This window comes from Penicillium bovifimosum (assembly GCF_028826915.1).
Source record: "Penicillium bovifimosum strain IBT 22155 chromosome Unknown utg000004l_segment0_segment0, whole genome shotgun sequence".
Lineage (NCBI taxonomy): Eukaryota > Fungi > Ascomycota > Eurotiomycetes > Eurotiales > Aspergillaceae > Penicillium > Penicillium bovifimosum.
In genome coordinates, this window is record NW_026622713.1 from 2,080,006 (window position 1) to 2,094,697 (window position 14,692).

The 14,692-nt window shown below is 51.4% G+C and overlaps 7 protein-coding genes across 7 annotated transcripts; 5 read left to right on the forward strand and 2 right to left on the reverse strand.

Annotated features, from left to right (window-relative positions):
• Window positions 1–249: 249 nt before the first annotated feature.
• Window positions 250–1,069, reverse strand: N7515_005081 (60S ribosomal protein uL29; the record flags this gene model as incomplete). Its single annotated transcript, XM_056665825.1, has 4 exons — window positions 250–255; window positions 406–631; window positions 865–1,004; window positions 1,067–1,069. 4 exons carry the CDS (start codon window positions 1,067–1,069, stop codon window positions 250–252), a joined length of 375 nt encoding a protein of 124 aa, XP_056522775.1.
• Window positions 1,070–1,430: 361 nt separating this feature from the next.
• Window positions 1,431–2,225, forward strand: N7515_005082 (putative vesicle transport v-SNARE protein Gos1; the record flags this gene model as incomplete). Its single annotated transcript, XM_056665826.1, has 3 exons — window positions 1,431–1,496; window positions 1,553–1,666; window positions 1,722–2,225. 3 exons carry the CDS (start codon window positions 1,431–1,433, stop codon window positions 2,223–2,225), a joined length of 684 nt encoding a protein of 227 aa, XP_056522776.1.
• Window positions 2,226–2,526: 301 nt separating this feature from the next.
• On the reverse strand, window positions 2,527–3,679 carry N7515_005083 (mitochondrial ATPase complex subunit ATP10; the record flags this gene model as incomplete). Its single annotated transcript, XM_056665827.1, has 2 exons — window positions 2,527–3,163; window positions 3,249–3,679. The coding sequence occupies 2 exons, from the start codon at window positions 3,677–3,679 to the stop codon at window positions 2,527–2,529; spliced, it is 1,068 nt and encodes a 355-aa protein (XP_056522777.1).
• A 540-nt stretch (window positions 3,680–4,219) lies between these two features.
• N7515_005084 (DNA-directed DNA polymerase IV) lies at window positions 4,220–6,502 on the forward strand (the record flags this gene model as incomplete). The annotated part of the gene is made up of 4 exons (XM_056665828.1): window positions 4,220–4,595; window positions 4,650–4,822; window positions 4,872–5,291; window positions 5,333–6,502. The coding sequence occupies 4 exons, from the start codon at window positions 4,220–4,222 to the stop codon at window positions 6,500–6,502; spliced, it is 2,139 nt and encodes a 712-aa protein (XP_056522778.1).
• Window positions 6,503–7,493: 991 nt separating this feature from the next.
• N7515_005085 (uncharacterized protein) lies at window positions 7,494–9,956 on the forward strand (the record flags this gene model as incomplete). The annotated part of the gene is made up of 7 exons (XM_056665829.1): window positions 7,494–7,992; window positions 8,045–8,511; window positions 8,562–8,673; window positions 8,724–9,088; window positions 9,139–9,528; window positions 9,587–9,776; window positions 9,850–9,956. 7 exons carry the CDS (start codon window positions 7,494–7,496, stop codon window positions 9,954–9,956), a joined length of 2,130 nt encoding a protein of 709 aa, XP_056522779.1.
• Window positions 9,957–10,724: 768 nt separating this feature from the next.
• N7515_005086 (uncharacterized protein) lies at window positions 10,725–11,611 on the forward strand (the record flags this gene model as incomplete). The annotated part of the gene is made up of 4 exons (XM_056665830.1): window positions 10,725–10,878; window positions 10,964–10,992; window positions 11,054–11,191; window positions 11,249–11,611. 4 exons carry the CDS (start codon window positions 10,725–10,727, stop codon window positions 11,609–11,611), a joined length of 684 nt encoding a protein of 227 aa, XP_056522780.1.
• A 599-nt stretch (window positions 11,612–12,210) lies between these two features.
• Window positions 12,211–14,377, forward strand: N7515_005087 (uncharacterized protein; the record flags this gene model as incomplete). Its single annotated transcript, XM_056665831.1, has 2 exons — window positions 12,211–12,613; window positions 12,672–14,377. 2 exons carry the CDS (start codon window positions 12,211–12,213, stop codon window positions 14,375–14,377), a joined length of 2,109 nt encoding a protein of 702 aa, XP_056522781.1.
• Between the last annotated feature and the right edge of the window lie 315 nt (window positions 14,378–14,692).

A 14,692-nucleotide genomic window follows, 5' to 3' on the forward strand; every position in this document is an offset into this window, starting at 1 on the left:
ATCGTCCCATGACATACATGCAAGGCCTATACAAGAGCAAGAAGAGCATGAAAATGTCTAAAGTCGTGTCATGTCAAGAGTCGATTTGCATCCTATTTAGATACATAATCAATTTCCATTTTTTGGATGTAAAAAAAAAGAGAAAACCGACCCCTCCACAAGCTTTCGGGTCCACACTGTCACGTCCTGCTTGTGTCCAAGGCCAGTAACGTCTTCCCACAAAACTCCATATCCGAACAAGTTCTGCGTTTAAGCCTGTAACAAAATACGTCAGCATCGTGTACTGTAGGGTCGGTTCGTCGGAGGGACTAGCTGGTTGGTGGGAAGAGGGCAAATATGAACCAACATATGAACCCTCCTGCCACCATTACCCAACTATCCAGGATTTGTCGGAGTATTTCATACCTTAACGGCGTACTTGCGCTGGGGGAAGTGGATGGCACGCTTGCGCTGCTTGTCGGTGGTCTGGGTACGCTCGTGCTTGGTGAGACGGCGGCGGATCTCACGGGTGAGCTTGGGGCGGAGGTCGAGCGGCAGGTACTTCTTGTTCTTGTAGAACAGACGCAGCTGAGCGCGCTGGTTGGCGTTGATGACGGTGAGAACGCGAGCGATCGACTTGCGAACCTCGCCGCTAAAAAATGAAAAAATTCCAGTCAGCATCAAATCTCGAATATCGATGGCCGTGATATCGTGTGCTTTATTTCCAGCGTCGAACAAGTCCATCTCTTCCTCATCAGGCATTCCATATTGCTGGCGTAGTCCCTCCTCTTGTTCGATGTTTTTTTCGGTCGGGTTCGAGTCCATGCCGCAAATCTTCAAATCCCATCCGCACGAAAAAGAATATCGGGGGTGTCGAATACGCACATTCTCTGAGTCTTTGTGGAAGCGCCGGAGGAGATCTTCTGCACGCGGAGCTGGTTGAGCTCGAGCTTCAACTCCTCGAGCTGCTTGGCGAGCTCATCCTTGTTCTTGCCCCAGAGCTGAGCAGCCTTGACCTTGGACGACTGCGGAAAAAGAGAGGTTCATCAGCATTTTGAGATTGTAGCGGTTGCACAGCAGCACATACCATGGTGGCGTTGAGATGTGTGGGTTGTCGACGTTGAAAATTGAAGATGTCCGGGTGTCAATTTGCGACTGGTTGTGGGACTAGGGCTAAGCGAATTTGTGAATTTAGCGGGTGCACGTGATTTTGGTGGCACTTCCGCTTTTTTTATCTAGGTGCCTGAAGTTTCTGGCGAGTTATGTGCCTGGGCCTTGGGGCATACACTTACCGTATCCGGTTAGCGGCGCTTTTACCCCGTCATGGGGCTGCAACTTACGTAGACTATCAGGTAGCACCTCGGCCCTTGCACGGATTGATTTGGTCTACGTAGTACTTTTGGATATATCTGGGTTCTGCCTCTTCCATATCTCACATCTTCTTGCCTATCATGGCTTCCTCGACTGCCTCCGGGTGGACACAGCTTCGGCAACAAACCCGGTCACTTGAGACTCAGGTACCAATATTTCTTACCAGGAGTGCTATCGGTGCAGCTTACTGACACGCCTATAGACCGAGAACCTCTTCCATACGTATTCACAATTTGCTTCCATCACCAAACCTCCACCATCACCTACCGAAGAAGAGCTACGGCTCGAATCACAATTGAAGGACCTCCTCCAAAGAGTACATCCATTCACCACTATTTGATAGAGATCACAGCTAATCAACGTCCGTATAGCGCGAGTCTCTCATCGCCCAATTATCCCGTCTCCTCGATTCCGAAGCTACTCTCACATCCTCCGCCGTGAAACAGAACAACGTCTCCCGCCACCGCGAAGTGCTGCAAGACCACCGCCGCGAGCTCCAACGTCTAGCTGCAGCTATCTCCGAATCGCGCGATCGCGCAAACCTACTCTCCAATGTCCGTTCAGATATTGACTCCTACCGCGCATCAAACCCTGCCGCCGCTGAGGCGGAATACATGCTTGAAGAGCGAGGCCGAGTCGAGAACAGCCACAACATGATGGACGGTGTGCTAAGCCAGGCGTATGCCATCAATGAGAACTTCGGGGTCCAGAGTGAGACCATCGCTAACATCAATCGGCGTATTGTCGGCGCCGCTGCCAACGTCCCTGGCATGAACTATCTAATCGGCAAGATTGGAAATAAGAAGAGGCGAGATGCTATTATACTCGGGTGTTTCATTGGGTTTTGTTTCTTGATGTTGCTGTTCTTCCGGTAAGACGTGACGGCAGAGCTTTTGTGGCTGGCCTTATACGTTGCCCCTATGTCTTATTGTTATTGTGTCATTTGCTGTCCAGCGAGCGAGTTTCTCTTCTCGAAGGCGTTCGGAGTCGGGCATTCTCCGAATCCCCTTGACGGGGATCTGACAGAACTGATGATGATTCTCGCAATGGTGTCTTCATGGCGCCTTCTTTCTATGCTTTCTATTATACACATTCTCTATTGTATGTACAAACTCAAGTGAGAGGGGATTCAACCACATCCATGGCTCAAGTTCACTCTTCTCACCCCAGGCTCATTCAATACTTGCGAGCTGGGTCCTGCAGCTTGAGAATAGCTTTCTTCTCTTCAATAAGTTTCCGCAATCCAGCATTAAGACTCTCGAGTTCAGCCGGGCTAGCCGGTCCACTACCCGCCCAGCGGATGCGGCATTCCGAATCAACCAGGTAGACATAGCCTACCTTAGAGTTCATCATACCCACAGTCTCCTTGAGGGCTTGGTCAAAGCCCTTTTGCACAAGGAAGTACCGTGAATGCTGCTGCGTAGCCAATTTCTGTCGCATCCGCCACATAAACTTCTTCACCAGGAACGCCTTCAACCGGTTCTCCTCGAGATTGATATCAATCCGCTGCACCAATCTCCCGCCGCTGGCCATCGCCTCTACCAGTCCCGGGTTCTGTTCTGGTCCGGTAAACGTCGCAACTTGGCTTTCGGCCCACACACTCGAGAACAGGTTCACCACCGAGATGCTGCCGCGCAGCTGCGTCGTTGTGTTCTGCGGATCCTTCGGCGATGCAAGCGTTACTCCGTGCATATTGGGGAAGTATAGGGCTCTGTCGGCTTTGAACAGGCGCGGGTTCGAAATGAAGGTCTTGCCCTCGGCGAAGCGGAGATTCGACCATTCACGGAAATACGGTTTGGCGACTTGCTTTGTTCTGTAAAATACCATTGCTCATTAGTACTTCGAATTCTGGGTATCAGGTCTCAGAGAACGAGGAGGTTGAGGATGGAAGCTCGTACAGTTCCTTGCGCCGCTTGATGTGCCGGTCATAGTTGGTGAAATCGTCGCGCCGCTGGCGCATCGACCGCGTGTCAATGCCTGTGTTCTGCCCTTCTAGCGGCACTTCCGGACTACCGATTGGTCGGTCTAGTCTCGGAGGAACGAAATCTGCATCGCCGGGCTGAGGGCCATCTTTGGAGGGCGAGTTCTGTGTGAATTCGGTGGCAGTTGACAAGCGATACGGTGCCTCGCCTCGGGTTCGCGGCACGGGGGCAGGATTCTTTGCGGGGCTAGGCTTTTCAACCTTGCTAGAATATTGGCGCAGGGAGAGGGTTTTGGACTGTAGCTGGGATAGTGTCGCTGGATTGCGGAATTGGCAACTTAAACAGCGGCTGGTCCGCAGGAGCGGGAATTCAGCCGCCGAACTGGTGGGAAGGGCAGCTTTCCACATATTGATGGATTGACTGTAGCCAGTTGGCCCTGTGTTGATTGTGAGGCTATGTTCAGGGTGAGATTTGTACAACGTCGGGCTGCTATCGACCTTGTAGGTGTTGCTCTATCTTCCATGGAAATCAATGGTCACATGACACAGTATATCCATTCTGGGGATTCTGTCGAGGCTACTTCCTGGCATTATTTTGAAGAGAGTCAAAATATAGAATTTTGTATGTACTACCGCTGGATGAAGTCCATATGTAGGAACCATCTCTAACATGCTGGGGTTATCCTCTGGTTTTCGTGTACAACAAAGGGCAGACTGTGTGTCTCGTGACTTGGGCGCCCATTTCGCGCCAGTCAATCGCGTCCACGGTTCCAAAGAACGATCTTCGGTTCAGTCCGAAAAGAACTTCCGACGATGACACTCTCTTTCCTGTATACATATACGCATAGACGAGGTTTCCAATATTGGCTCACAGTGACTTTAGGCATCCTATGATGGCTTTTTGGCCCACCCCCTCCATTGGGAACCGGACTAGGTCACTAGGCTACCATGACGCCGCATTTACTGAGCAAGAAGAAGTTCTTTGCGGCTCTTGACCAGCTGGATAACTCGGAACACCATGAAGAACGCGATGACGCCTATGGGTTTCTTGTAACCCCCGCAGCCAAAGCAACCGACAACTTCATTCCAACGAGTGTCACTACTTCTCCAGGGCACGTCTTACCTGTCCCAGCAGACTCGGGCTCTCGGTCTTCGTGTGATATGCAAAGCAAGAGAGATGAGCCCAAACTTGCTGCTACATGTCCCCCGGTGATTGAAGTCATGTCAGCTACCAGGACCAGAGGCCCTCCTGGAAAGAAAAGGAAGGCCAACAGTGCTAAGGTCGTACCGGATGACCAACAGATCTTCAAGGGATTGATCTTCTGTAAGTACTCTAGCAAGTCGAATGCAACAGACTTTCACTGACCTCGAGTCCTAGTCTTCTTCCCAAGCAACGACGTATCGCCCTTCCGACGGTTGCGCATTCAACGAGCCCAAGACTATGGTGCACGATGGAGTCGGAATTGGGCACATGATATTACTCATGTGGTTTGTGACAAATGCTTGCGCTCTAGCGATCTCTTGAAATACCTCAAACTTGAATCGGTGCCAGTGAGTTCATGCGCGAAACATCCGCTGTTCAGTATTGACAGTGTCACAGACAAATGTTGTTCTTGTCAATGAATCCTACCCATCCGAATGCATCCAATTTCGTTCAATTCTTAACCCCTCACAGCTCCGGTTTCGTGTCGACGAAATCTTGGCCGCTGAGATAGATAAGGCCCCGACCGCAGCGCAGCCTTCGCCTGATTCTTTGCCATTGAAACGATCACGGCGGGAGAAGGAGCAGTCTCCAGACCGGGACCCGTCTTCAATCGGAGAAGCTACGCATACCATCCCTGAAAGCGAGCCATCCACCATACCACAAACCGCGTCTGAAAGCATACCCGATGCAGTGGCCACCGCGCATATCCATGAGGCTGCTACCGATGAGGCAGGCGATCGAGGCTCCCGGGAGCGTGATGCATTGGATGATATGATAGATGAGGCTAAGGCTACAAGTCACTTGGTAACAGCTCTCGTATGTCAGTAGGAGTTATATCAACTGACCTTTCCACGTAGCCTTTGGATCCGCTTGAGTCGCCGGTTGCTACATTTGATGCTGAGTCCGATATCGACACCTCGAGCTCAGAAAACGAGTCGACCCGAAAACAACGAAAAATAGCGCCCCGAGAACACAAAGGCAAACCCGACTGGACCAAAGGTTTCGCCTGTATGCAGGAATTTGACCCAAGCAAGAATCTTGACAACCCAAACAGCAGAACCATAGAAGTTCTTCAGCAAATGCTGGAGTACTATACCAAGACTGCTGACCAGTGGCGAGTCATTGCTTATCGCAAAGCTATCAACGCTTTGCGACAGCAACCGAAAAGAATTACCACACGCGCACAGGCTCGGGCCATCCCTGGCATCGGAGAGCGGTTGGCTAACAAGATCGAAGAAGTTGTCTTGACCAATCGACTTCGTCGACTCGATAATACCACTGATACGCGGGAAGATTTGATAATTCAGGAATTTCTCGGCGTTTACGGTGCTGGTCTTCTCCAGGCCTCTAAGTGGGTTGCTCAAGGCTACAGATCTTTGAGTGACTTGCTAGAAAGAGCCCCCTTGAGTAAGCCGCAGCGCATTGGAGTGGAACGCTACAGTGACTTCTCACAACGAATCCCCCGCAAGGAGGTCGAAGCCCACGGTGCAGTCGTGCAAAAGGCGGTGCAGGGTGTGGACAGGGACATGCAGGTGATCATCGGGGGCTCTTACCGCCGCGGGGCAGTCACCTGCGGAGACGTGGACTGCCTAATCACCAAGCCAGGTGCCTCTTTGGAGCAAATTCGCACCATAATGCTCGGTCTTGTTGTTCCCAAATTGTTCAGTAGTGGCTTTTTGAAGGCCAGCCTTGCCGCCTCATCACACCAAGATGGGTCGAGGTGGCACGGCGCGTCGGCCCTACCAGGGACCAACCTGTGGCGTCGGATCGATCTGCTTTTTGTTCCTGATGCGGAAATCGGGGCCGCATTGATATACTTTACAGGCAACGATATGTTTAACCGGAGTATGAGGTTACTAGCGCGCAAGAAAGGCATGTGCTTGAACCAAAAAGGTCTCTATGCGGATGTACTTCGGAGACAGCAGGTCAAACTGAATGCCGGCAGACTGATTGAGGGGCGCGATGAACGTCGGATCTTTGCTCTCCTGGGGGTCCCTTGGCGGCCTCCCGAGCATCGGATTTGTTGATGCACATGGAAACTTTGCGGGGTGGCTTTCCTTTGCTTTGGTGGGAATATCACGTAGATGGTTAGAGCGAATACAGAGTTGCTAGGATTGTTAACTCCCTAAATCCATACTCTATCGTAGGCCACTCAGCTTCACTTAGTGGTCTGTACTGTTGGCGGGACTGGTGCTATATAATGTGGGTAACTCAGTAAAAACTTAGGAACGAGTGATCTTGTGACGACTCATCGAGAGAAAGCATGCTGGGACTCAGTTGAATTTGCTGCCAAAGTGTCTTGAGTATTGAATAAGTTAAGAAATAAAATAAGTTAGAATATCCAGCTGCATAAATCCATAGAGTACGAAGAGTTCCATGCAGAAACAAGGAGAAGCTGATAGGAGACTCAAGAGAGAGAGAGGCAAGTGACAGTGGCACAAAGTGACTAAGAATTCCTCTTCCCTCCAGGACTCACTTCCTCCCTTCATCAACCCCCATTCCGTAACAACGATCCCTATCTCATCTCGTATCTTCAGTTGCTACTTCATTCGAGATAATCCTTTTTCCATCACCGCCTTTTCCCTACCGCCTTGTCTACATCACCGCCTTTCGTGCGGTGAAGCATCCATCGCGTGTTCCTCCCTTGCAACTCTCAGACCGCCCTCTACTGCCCTGCGTTTTGCCCGATCATCGTTTCTATCATCTCGATATTCGTTTGTGCTCGCGTCTTTGAGTGTCTAGTCCGAGGCCTTTGGATCCTGTCCTAGGTTCAAAGCTGGGACTCGCCGTCCCTAGCGACTGTGCGCGCGAATTTTTCACTTCCACCCATCCCACCCCACATCGCATCCAGTTCCATCGCGTCTATATAGCGCCATACACACATTGATATCCTTTTAGCGGGGCTCACTGCCGTTCTTGGACTCGCGACACTCTGGTTGCTTCAAAAGTCTGCTTGCGGTCTCTGCAGTTCCACCGACACGCCAAAAACGTCAACAAAACACGTCCTAATCATCCACAATGGGTCGCAAACCGAACCAACTCATCCTCGAGTTCTTCCACCGAGGACCTAAGCTGGAAGACGCGAGTAATCGCTACCAACACACATGCAAAGCCTGTGGTGAAGTCTTCCCGAAGGGTCGTATCGACAGTCTCACCAATCATCTGGTGAAGAAATGCCAGGCAATCCCCCTCCGCGATCGCCAACGCGTCTTGATGCGACTCCATGAACTCCCCGACTTCCCTGAGACTGATTCAACCAAGGACGCGGCTGGAAACAAGGGTAAATCCACCGAGGGTGGAGTGCCTAACAGGCAAAATTTCGATGGTCTCAATGTACTGGCAGAAGCCTCGCGACAAGTGGGTGCCTCGGACGTGACCAAGCGTGCACCCGGCTACACCCAGTCCGTGACAGCCGGTGGTAAAACAGTCATCGTCGACCCTGCGCTTGAAGCGGAAGGCTTCCAGGGACAATCGCAGGGACCGGATGGAAAGGTGGAAGGTACAGCAAACGCTGAGGGTATGTTTTTTCTCGCTCATCGCTGCGCGCCTTAGCTCACTAACATTCGCAGGAACGCCACAATCATCCAACGCACAGGTTCCTGCATCCATGTCGCCACCTCTTGGCGATGCGGCGATGTCGCCCGACTCGACCTCGAATGCTCGCCAGTCGCAACTGTCGCTGATCGCGGCCTCCGCTAATGAGATGGTCCCTCACGGGGTGCCGATGGACGGTGACGGCGACATGAAGATGAACCAATGGAACCAGCAGCTCTCTACACACGAGCAGCTTCTTTTTGACAGCTTGCATGAACATGACCCGTCCTTGACTGCTGCCACTCAACGTGCTGCTTCGTACCCCCGTCCGATTGCGATGAACCCGAACACTCAGGCAAAGGGGTTTGTGAATGAATTTGGCAACTCAACTAAGCCCATGAAGCCTAAGGTGCGAGGACGCTTCACTGCAGAGCGACGCCGGGAAGTTCAAGATGTGCGGAAGAAGGGCGCATGTCTTCGTTGCCGCATGTTGAAGAAACCTGTATGTATCGACAAATCGAGGAAGTGAACTGCACTAACAAAGTCCGATAGTGCTCCGGAGATACCCCTTGCACGACCTGCGCTAGCGTGGAAAGTGCTCGACTGTGGAAACACCCGTGCTTGCGCACCCGCCTTTCTGACGAGTTTGAACTTTACAATGCTAGTAAGTTGTTTCTCCTTTTGTTTACCACATTAGACTGACTTTCGTTTTAGATCTCAACTCCACTCTTGCCTATCATGATACCAACAGTATCAAAAACCAGATCAAATTTGAACATTACTCTGGTCGCATCGAAGTCACTCATTTCGAGGAGAGCAACTCTTTCATGACTTTCGCCGGACTCCAGGGTCACCGCGCTTCAGTCTCTGCACTGGACCCCCAGCTCCAAGCTCTCGGTGATGATCAGTTCTCTGGTCCATCGCAAGAAGTCTATCTCCTGGATGCGGACTCCGATGACATCCCAAGCAAACTGGAGCAATACATCAAGAAGAACGCCTCTTATTTCTATGAGCGCGAGACCTCAACCTTTATGAAGCCCACCTTGTTGCTCGCAGCGGAAATCAACCAAGAGAAAAATGTACGTTACTCATTCCTCGGTCTCGGTAACCTTTACTAACATTGATATAGGACCCTCTGCTGGAACGTGTGCTGGAGCTGTGGGTTGCTACCCATATCCTGGTTGATACAGAGCTCACCTGGAAAACCTACTACAATCCCACTCTACCCCCGAACTCGTTGCACCCCCTTTCCCAGCCGTCGGATGAGGGCCGCTTGCCCATCGAGGAGGTCACCGACCCAGAGTCATACGGCCTTCTCTGCAGTCAGCTGCGCGCTGCCATGGAGAAGCGTGCTTCGCACCTAAGCAAGGCCGTCATCAATGACCTGGAACGTCGACTGCTCCAGCGCCAGAAATGTGGCTGGTTCGATACTTTCATTGTGGCAATCATCTTGCTGAACTGCGTCGAGCGCACCTGCTGGCTGTTCCGCTCATGGGACAATGAAAACTTTTCCCAACGTGTAAGTCGTCCGAAGTCTCTCTCGTCTTCCGTATATCGCATACTAACACACCATCTAGTGGCCTCTTGACAAGCGACCTCCTTACTACTTCAACCAGTCGGACCGCTTTGCCAACATCCTAGAGATGCTACTTCGAATGCGCCACATCCCTCCCAAGGCCACTTTCCGTCCAGACAATGGCATCTTGAAGGCAGTTGATGGCAGTGACGAACATGCTATCCGTTGGTTCGATATGATTCAACTGACCCGTACGTTACCTCATCTCCCATTACGATGTGCACGTATCCCAGTTCTGTTGGCTAACCTTTCTGTTTCTTATAGCATACTTTATCGAAGAGCGCAAAAATGCCGTTTTCGACCCCTCCGACTCGCGCTCTCTGGATTGCCATCACAGTGCCAGTCTTCTTGAGCCGAACAACGCCACTTAGTTCCCACAGCAGCGCACAGCAGCTCACAGAAAGCCAAGCCGAGACGGTGGAAGAAAACAGGAAAACCCCAAAAAAAGGAGACGTCAACATTTCTTGAGTCGTCATTTACGCTTTTGTCTTTGTTAGACCCTTGGTATGGCGAGATGCGTGCAACAACCCAGTCCAAGCCTCCAGTAGCCCCCAAATGGGCCCTGCTGGGTTTTATACCGGAGTTTGCTGCAAGTCAAATATTTCATGAAGCGAACAGGAAGGGGTGGTTTCTCTCTCTTCATAATGGTGTTCATGGGTGTTAGAGGAGGGGCTCTTCGCTTTTTATCGATTTACAGTTTTCATACTCTGTAGTGATCCATTCGAGTTTCTAATGTGTCTTGTATTTTCCCGTGATGCATAACTCTCGTACATGTAGTTATGTGCTGTGATAGTGTACAGCGTATGGCATGTGATCCGAGGTTCAGGGACTGGGTCAGGGACTCAGGGCAAACCGAAAATAAAAAACGGGAGACAGGTACTGTGTATGTAACTGCGTACGAAGTATTCGATCTCTTTTCTTATTGGCTGTTTTCGTTACTTTGACATTCAATTTCTGCTTTCACAGTACATAGTAGCCAAATTTTGTAGATGACGTCGGTTCAGGAATCGATGCCACTGACTGGTCGATCGGGGCCACTTCCGTTTCCCCTCCATTCTGTATTGTAGCCCTTACTCCGTAGTCTGGAGATACCCACCCTCTCCAGATTTGACAAACTCTCTCACCTCAACAACCTCAACATGGCTCCATTTCGCAATTTCCTCGCTCGAAAGCCCCATCCCAATGCTGCGGACCCCGCTGCATTCGATGAGAACTATCTTTCTCCAACCCACCGCCCGGCGCCCATATCGATCCGCAGTAGTCAGGAAGAACCCACCGAGTACAAATTGAGTGGTATGGTCGATTGCTGATTGCTCCCGTTTTTGACTGCTGTGCGACGCAAAACCTAGAATGCAGGCTAATCTAAGTCTATACACAGTGGTCAACGATAGCGGAGTCTATCTACCGGTATGCGCCATGTGACACGGAAGAAGGATAAGCGCGAACGGCCTGCTAATGATGGCGATAGCCTTCTCCCCCAGAGAGACCAAGTTTCTGGCGTCGGTACCCGGGCTCCAACAAATCTGTTAACCACCGGAACCTGGTCGATGAGAACGAGCCGTTCTCGATCTCGCGAGAGTCCTTCGATTCTTATCGCCGATCGTTTGTATGCACATATCGCAACCGATCTGCACGAACCTATCTGACATGGAACCTGCAATAGGATATCTCCGCTCGTTCACCCGTTCAGCATCCCGATGCTGGGCCCTCTCGGTCCTCCCTTGACTCCCGGTTCTCTCGATTAACACCCTCGGGCACTTGCTCCACTAGTTTCACCAAATCTGATACCATGGAAGAGGAAGAAGCATTCGAAGAGGTCGGCCTGAATGACGAAACAAAGCCTAAGAAGAAAGGGTTCCTATCCAGGTTTGGTGACTCCAATGGCGACCCGCGACCATTGGGGACCAAATCTTCGAACTCGTCATTCGGCTTCCATATGCCCGGCCGGAAGCGCGGCCATAGTGGTGCCGGGGCAGAGTTGGGGTCTATCAAGGCGCCTCCTTCTGCATCCACTGATGAGACATGAAGTGATGATTGATGAGATATGGATAATGCGTTGTAACTTGCGGTCTAGTTGGGGTTCTTTGGCGTTTTGGGTTTGTTTGAATGCTGCATCGTACACTCGCTTTCAGATGTAACATATTATGGACTTGTCGATGATACCGGCTATCACATTGTCTTGCGAGAGTCAGTTTGGGCTCGTGTTGCTTATTGGCATTTTGTACATCAATTCAACAATGTTGCGACTCGGGCCATCTGTGCTCAAAGATGGCATCACACAAAGTCCAACCTTGAGAGTCTTTCATGATAAGAAAGAAACCTTGGAACTTCACATACTAGTTTCTACTTTCTAGCATATGCAAGAATAAGAACTACATGTATGAATGTAATATGTATTTTGGCGCTTTGCTCCTGAAATTCGGAGCCTCCTAAGTACGCCGAGTCCCACGTCTATCATTCTTATCGGTGCAAACGGTGCAAACCACCGGCAAAAAAACTTCCTCCGCCAGCGGTCAAAAAAAATTATCCACCAGGACATCGAGCAGTCTCCGCTCGCAAAGACCCCAGTTTTGTTACTCGTTTCAATCAGAGATACCCTACAGCCCACATATCCAATATTCTATCATGGCTGGACTAAAACGTCCCGTTGACGGCAGCGAGGAGCGCAATGGCAAGCGAAGCAAGACGAAGGAAGTCTCCGCATCGAAGAAGTCGAAATCCGCCGCGCCCGTGAAGAAGTCAAGCTCTTCTAAGAAAGACTCCAAGAAAGACTCAAAATCCAGCAAGAGCGACACGAAGCCCTCGAAGAAGGTTCAGAAGGAAGAGTCCTCGGACGACGATGACTTTGACATTGACGATGTGTCGGACGAAGACATTGATGCGCTTGATGCCCTTTCAGATGAAGATGCCGAGATGGAGGATGTGAGCGAGGAGGAAGTCAAGCCCCAATCAGACAAGTCCTCTGCTACGACCGGAAAGAGACAGGCTCTGGGAGATCAGACAGAGGCTCTGAAGACCCATAACAACAGTAAGTTTCGGTCTAGCTCGTTGACACGGCCCCCAACTAATCGCTTTTGCTTTTCCAGACAACTCTCGCGAATCCCACATCAAGCAGAAAGCGCTCCAGCAGGAGCGCAAGGCCGCGAAACCCAATGCTGACACCGTTGCCCGCTCCAAGAAGTTGTGGGAGCAGTTGCGCCGCAAGTCCCATGTGCCTTTGGAGCAGAGAAAGAAGCTCGTCAAGGAGCTGTTCGAGATCATCACCAATCGGGTCCGTGACTTTGTGTTCAAGCACGACTCGGTGCGCGTTATTCAAACTGCTCTGAAGTATGGAAACCTGGAGCAGCGCAAGCTGATTGCGCACGAGCTGAAGGGCACTTACAAGGAGCTGGCGCAGAGCCGATATGCCAAGTTCCTGGTCGGAAAGCTGATTGTCCACGGTGATGACGAGACCCGTGATTTGATTATTCCGGAATTCTACGGCCATGTCAGACGTCTCATTCGTCACCCTGAGGGTTCTTGGATTCTCGACGATATCTACCGCACGGTGGCGACCAGGGCACAGAAGGACAGACTCCTTCGCGAGTGGTATGGCCCGGAGTTCATCATTTTCCAGGATGAGAACGAGACCACCTCAGACCTTTCCAAGATCATCGAAGCTCACCCCGAAAAGCGTGGGCCTATCATGAACTACTTGCGCGAGCTGATCAACCAGCTGGTGCAGAAGAAGAGCACTGCGTTCACCATGCTCCACGATGCCATGTTGCAATATTTCCTTAACACCAAACCCGGTAGCAATGAAGCGAACGAGTTTATCGAGCTGCTCAAGGGCGACGAAGAGGGTGATCTCGTCAAGAACTTGGCTTTCACCAGTTCTGGCTCCCGTTTGATGTGCCTGACCTTTGCATACTCTAACGCTAAAGACCGCAAACTGCTTCTACGATTCTACCGCGACACTGTCAAGGTCATGGCTGGCGATCTCAACGCCCACCAGGTCATCCTTGCCGCATACGAGGTTATTGACGATACGAAACTGAGTGCCAAGTCCTTCTTCCCCGAGCTCCTAAACCAGAATGAAAGCGAAGATGCCCGAAATGACGAACTCATTGCCCAAGTCAATGACTTGACTGCCCGTATTGCCGTCCTATACCCCTTTGCCGGTGAGCGCGTCAAGTGGCTCCTACCCGAGGTGGACCAGAAGGTTCTCGAGGAAGTCCGCGAGATCCGCAAGGAGACCTCCAAGAAGGAGCCGGCCATGCGCCGCCTGGAACTCGTCAAGGCTGCGTCGCCGACACTGCTTGAGTTCATCGCTGCCCGCGCCTCCACCCTCCTGGAGACCACTTTTGGCTGCCAATTCCTCTCCGAGGTGCTGTTCGAAGCCGACGGTGACAAGACTGCAGCTCTCGCAGCTGTCGCCGAGGCTGCCAAGTCGCAGACCGAAGCCCGGAACACCGCACATGCGGGACGTCTTCTCAAGTCGCTTGTACAAGGCGGACGGTTCAACCCGGCCACGAAGAGCGTTGAGAAGGTGGAGCCGGCGTTGGACTTCCACAATGTGCTGTACGAGCAGATCCAGGATGAGGTCATGGACTGGGCGACGGGGGCCAACCCCTTCGTGATTGTCGCATTGGCCGAATCGGAGGACTTTGAGAAGAAGAGTGAGCTGCTCAAGACTCTGAAGAAGAACAAGAAGGCGCTGGAGCAGGCCTCTGCGTCGGGCGAGGAGAAGGATGGAAAGAAGAAGCCCAGCCCGACTGCCAGTGGTGCTAAATTGTTGCTTTCAAAGATCTAGACATGAGCGTTTGGGATAGCATGTGTAATTATGTTGTATACATTCAAAAGCATACCTTTATCTTTCAACATGTTTCCGAAATTAGATTCTCCACAGGTGGGACTGGTTCGAGGCCGATCTCAGGGGTTCGTCCATTGCCTCGATCGAGGATGGATCTATGCGCATACACATTACAGCATACAATAGAAGAACGCCAGGCTATTCCAGGTTGCCTTATGCCTATTAGGTACTGTCTTGCATTGACTAACCTTGGTGTCTTCTCCTTGGGACAATCCTGCTCAGGAACAGTTCACGACGGGCCGCGTAGTCCATATA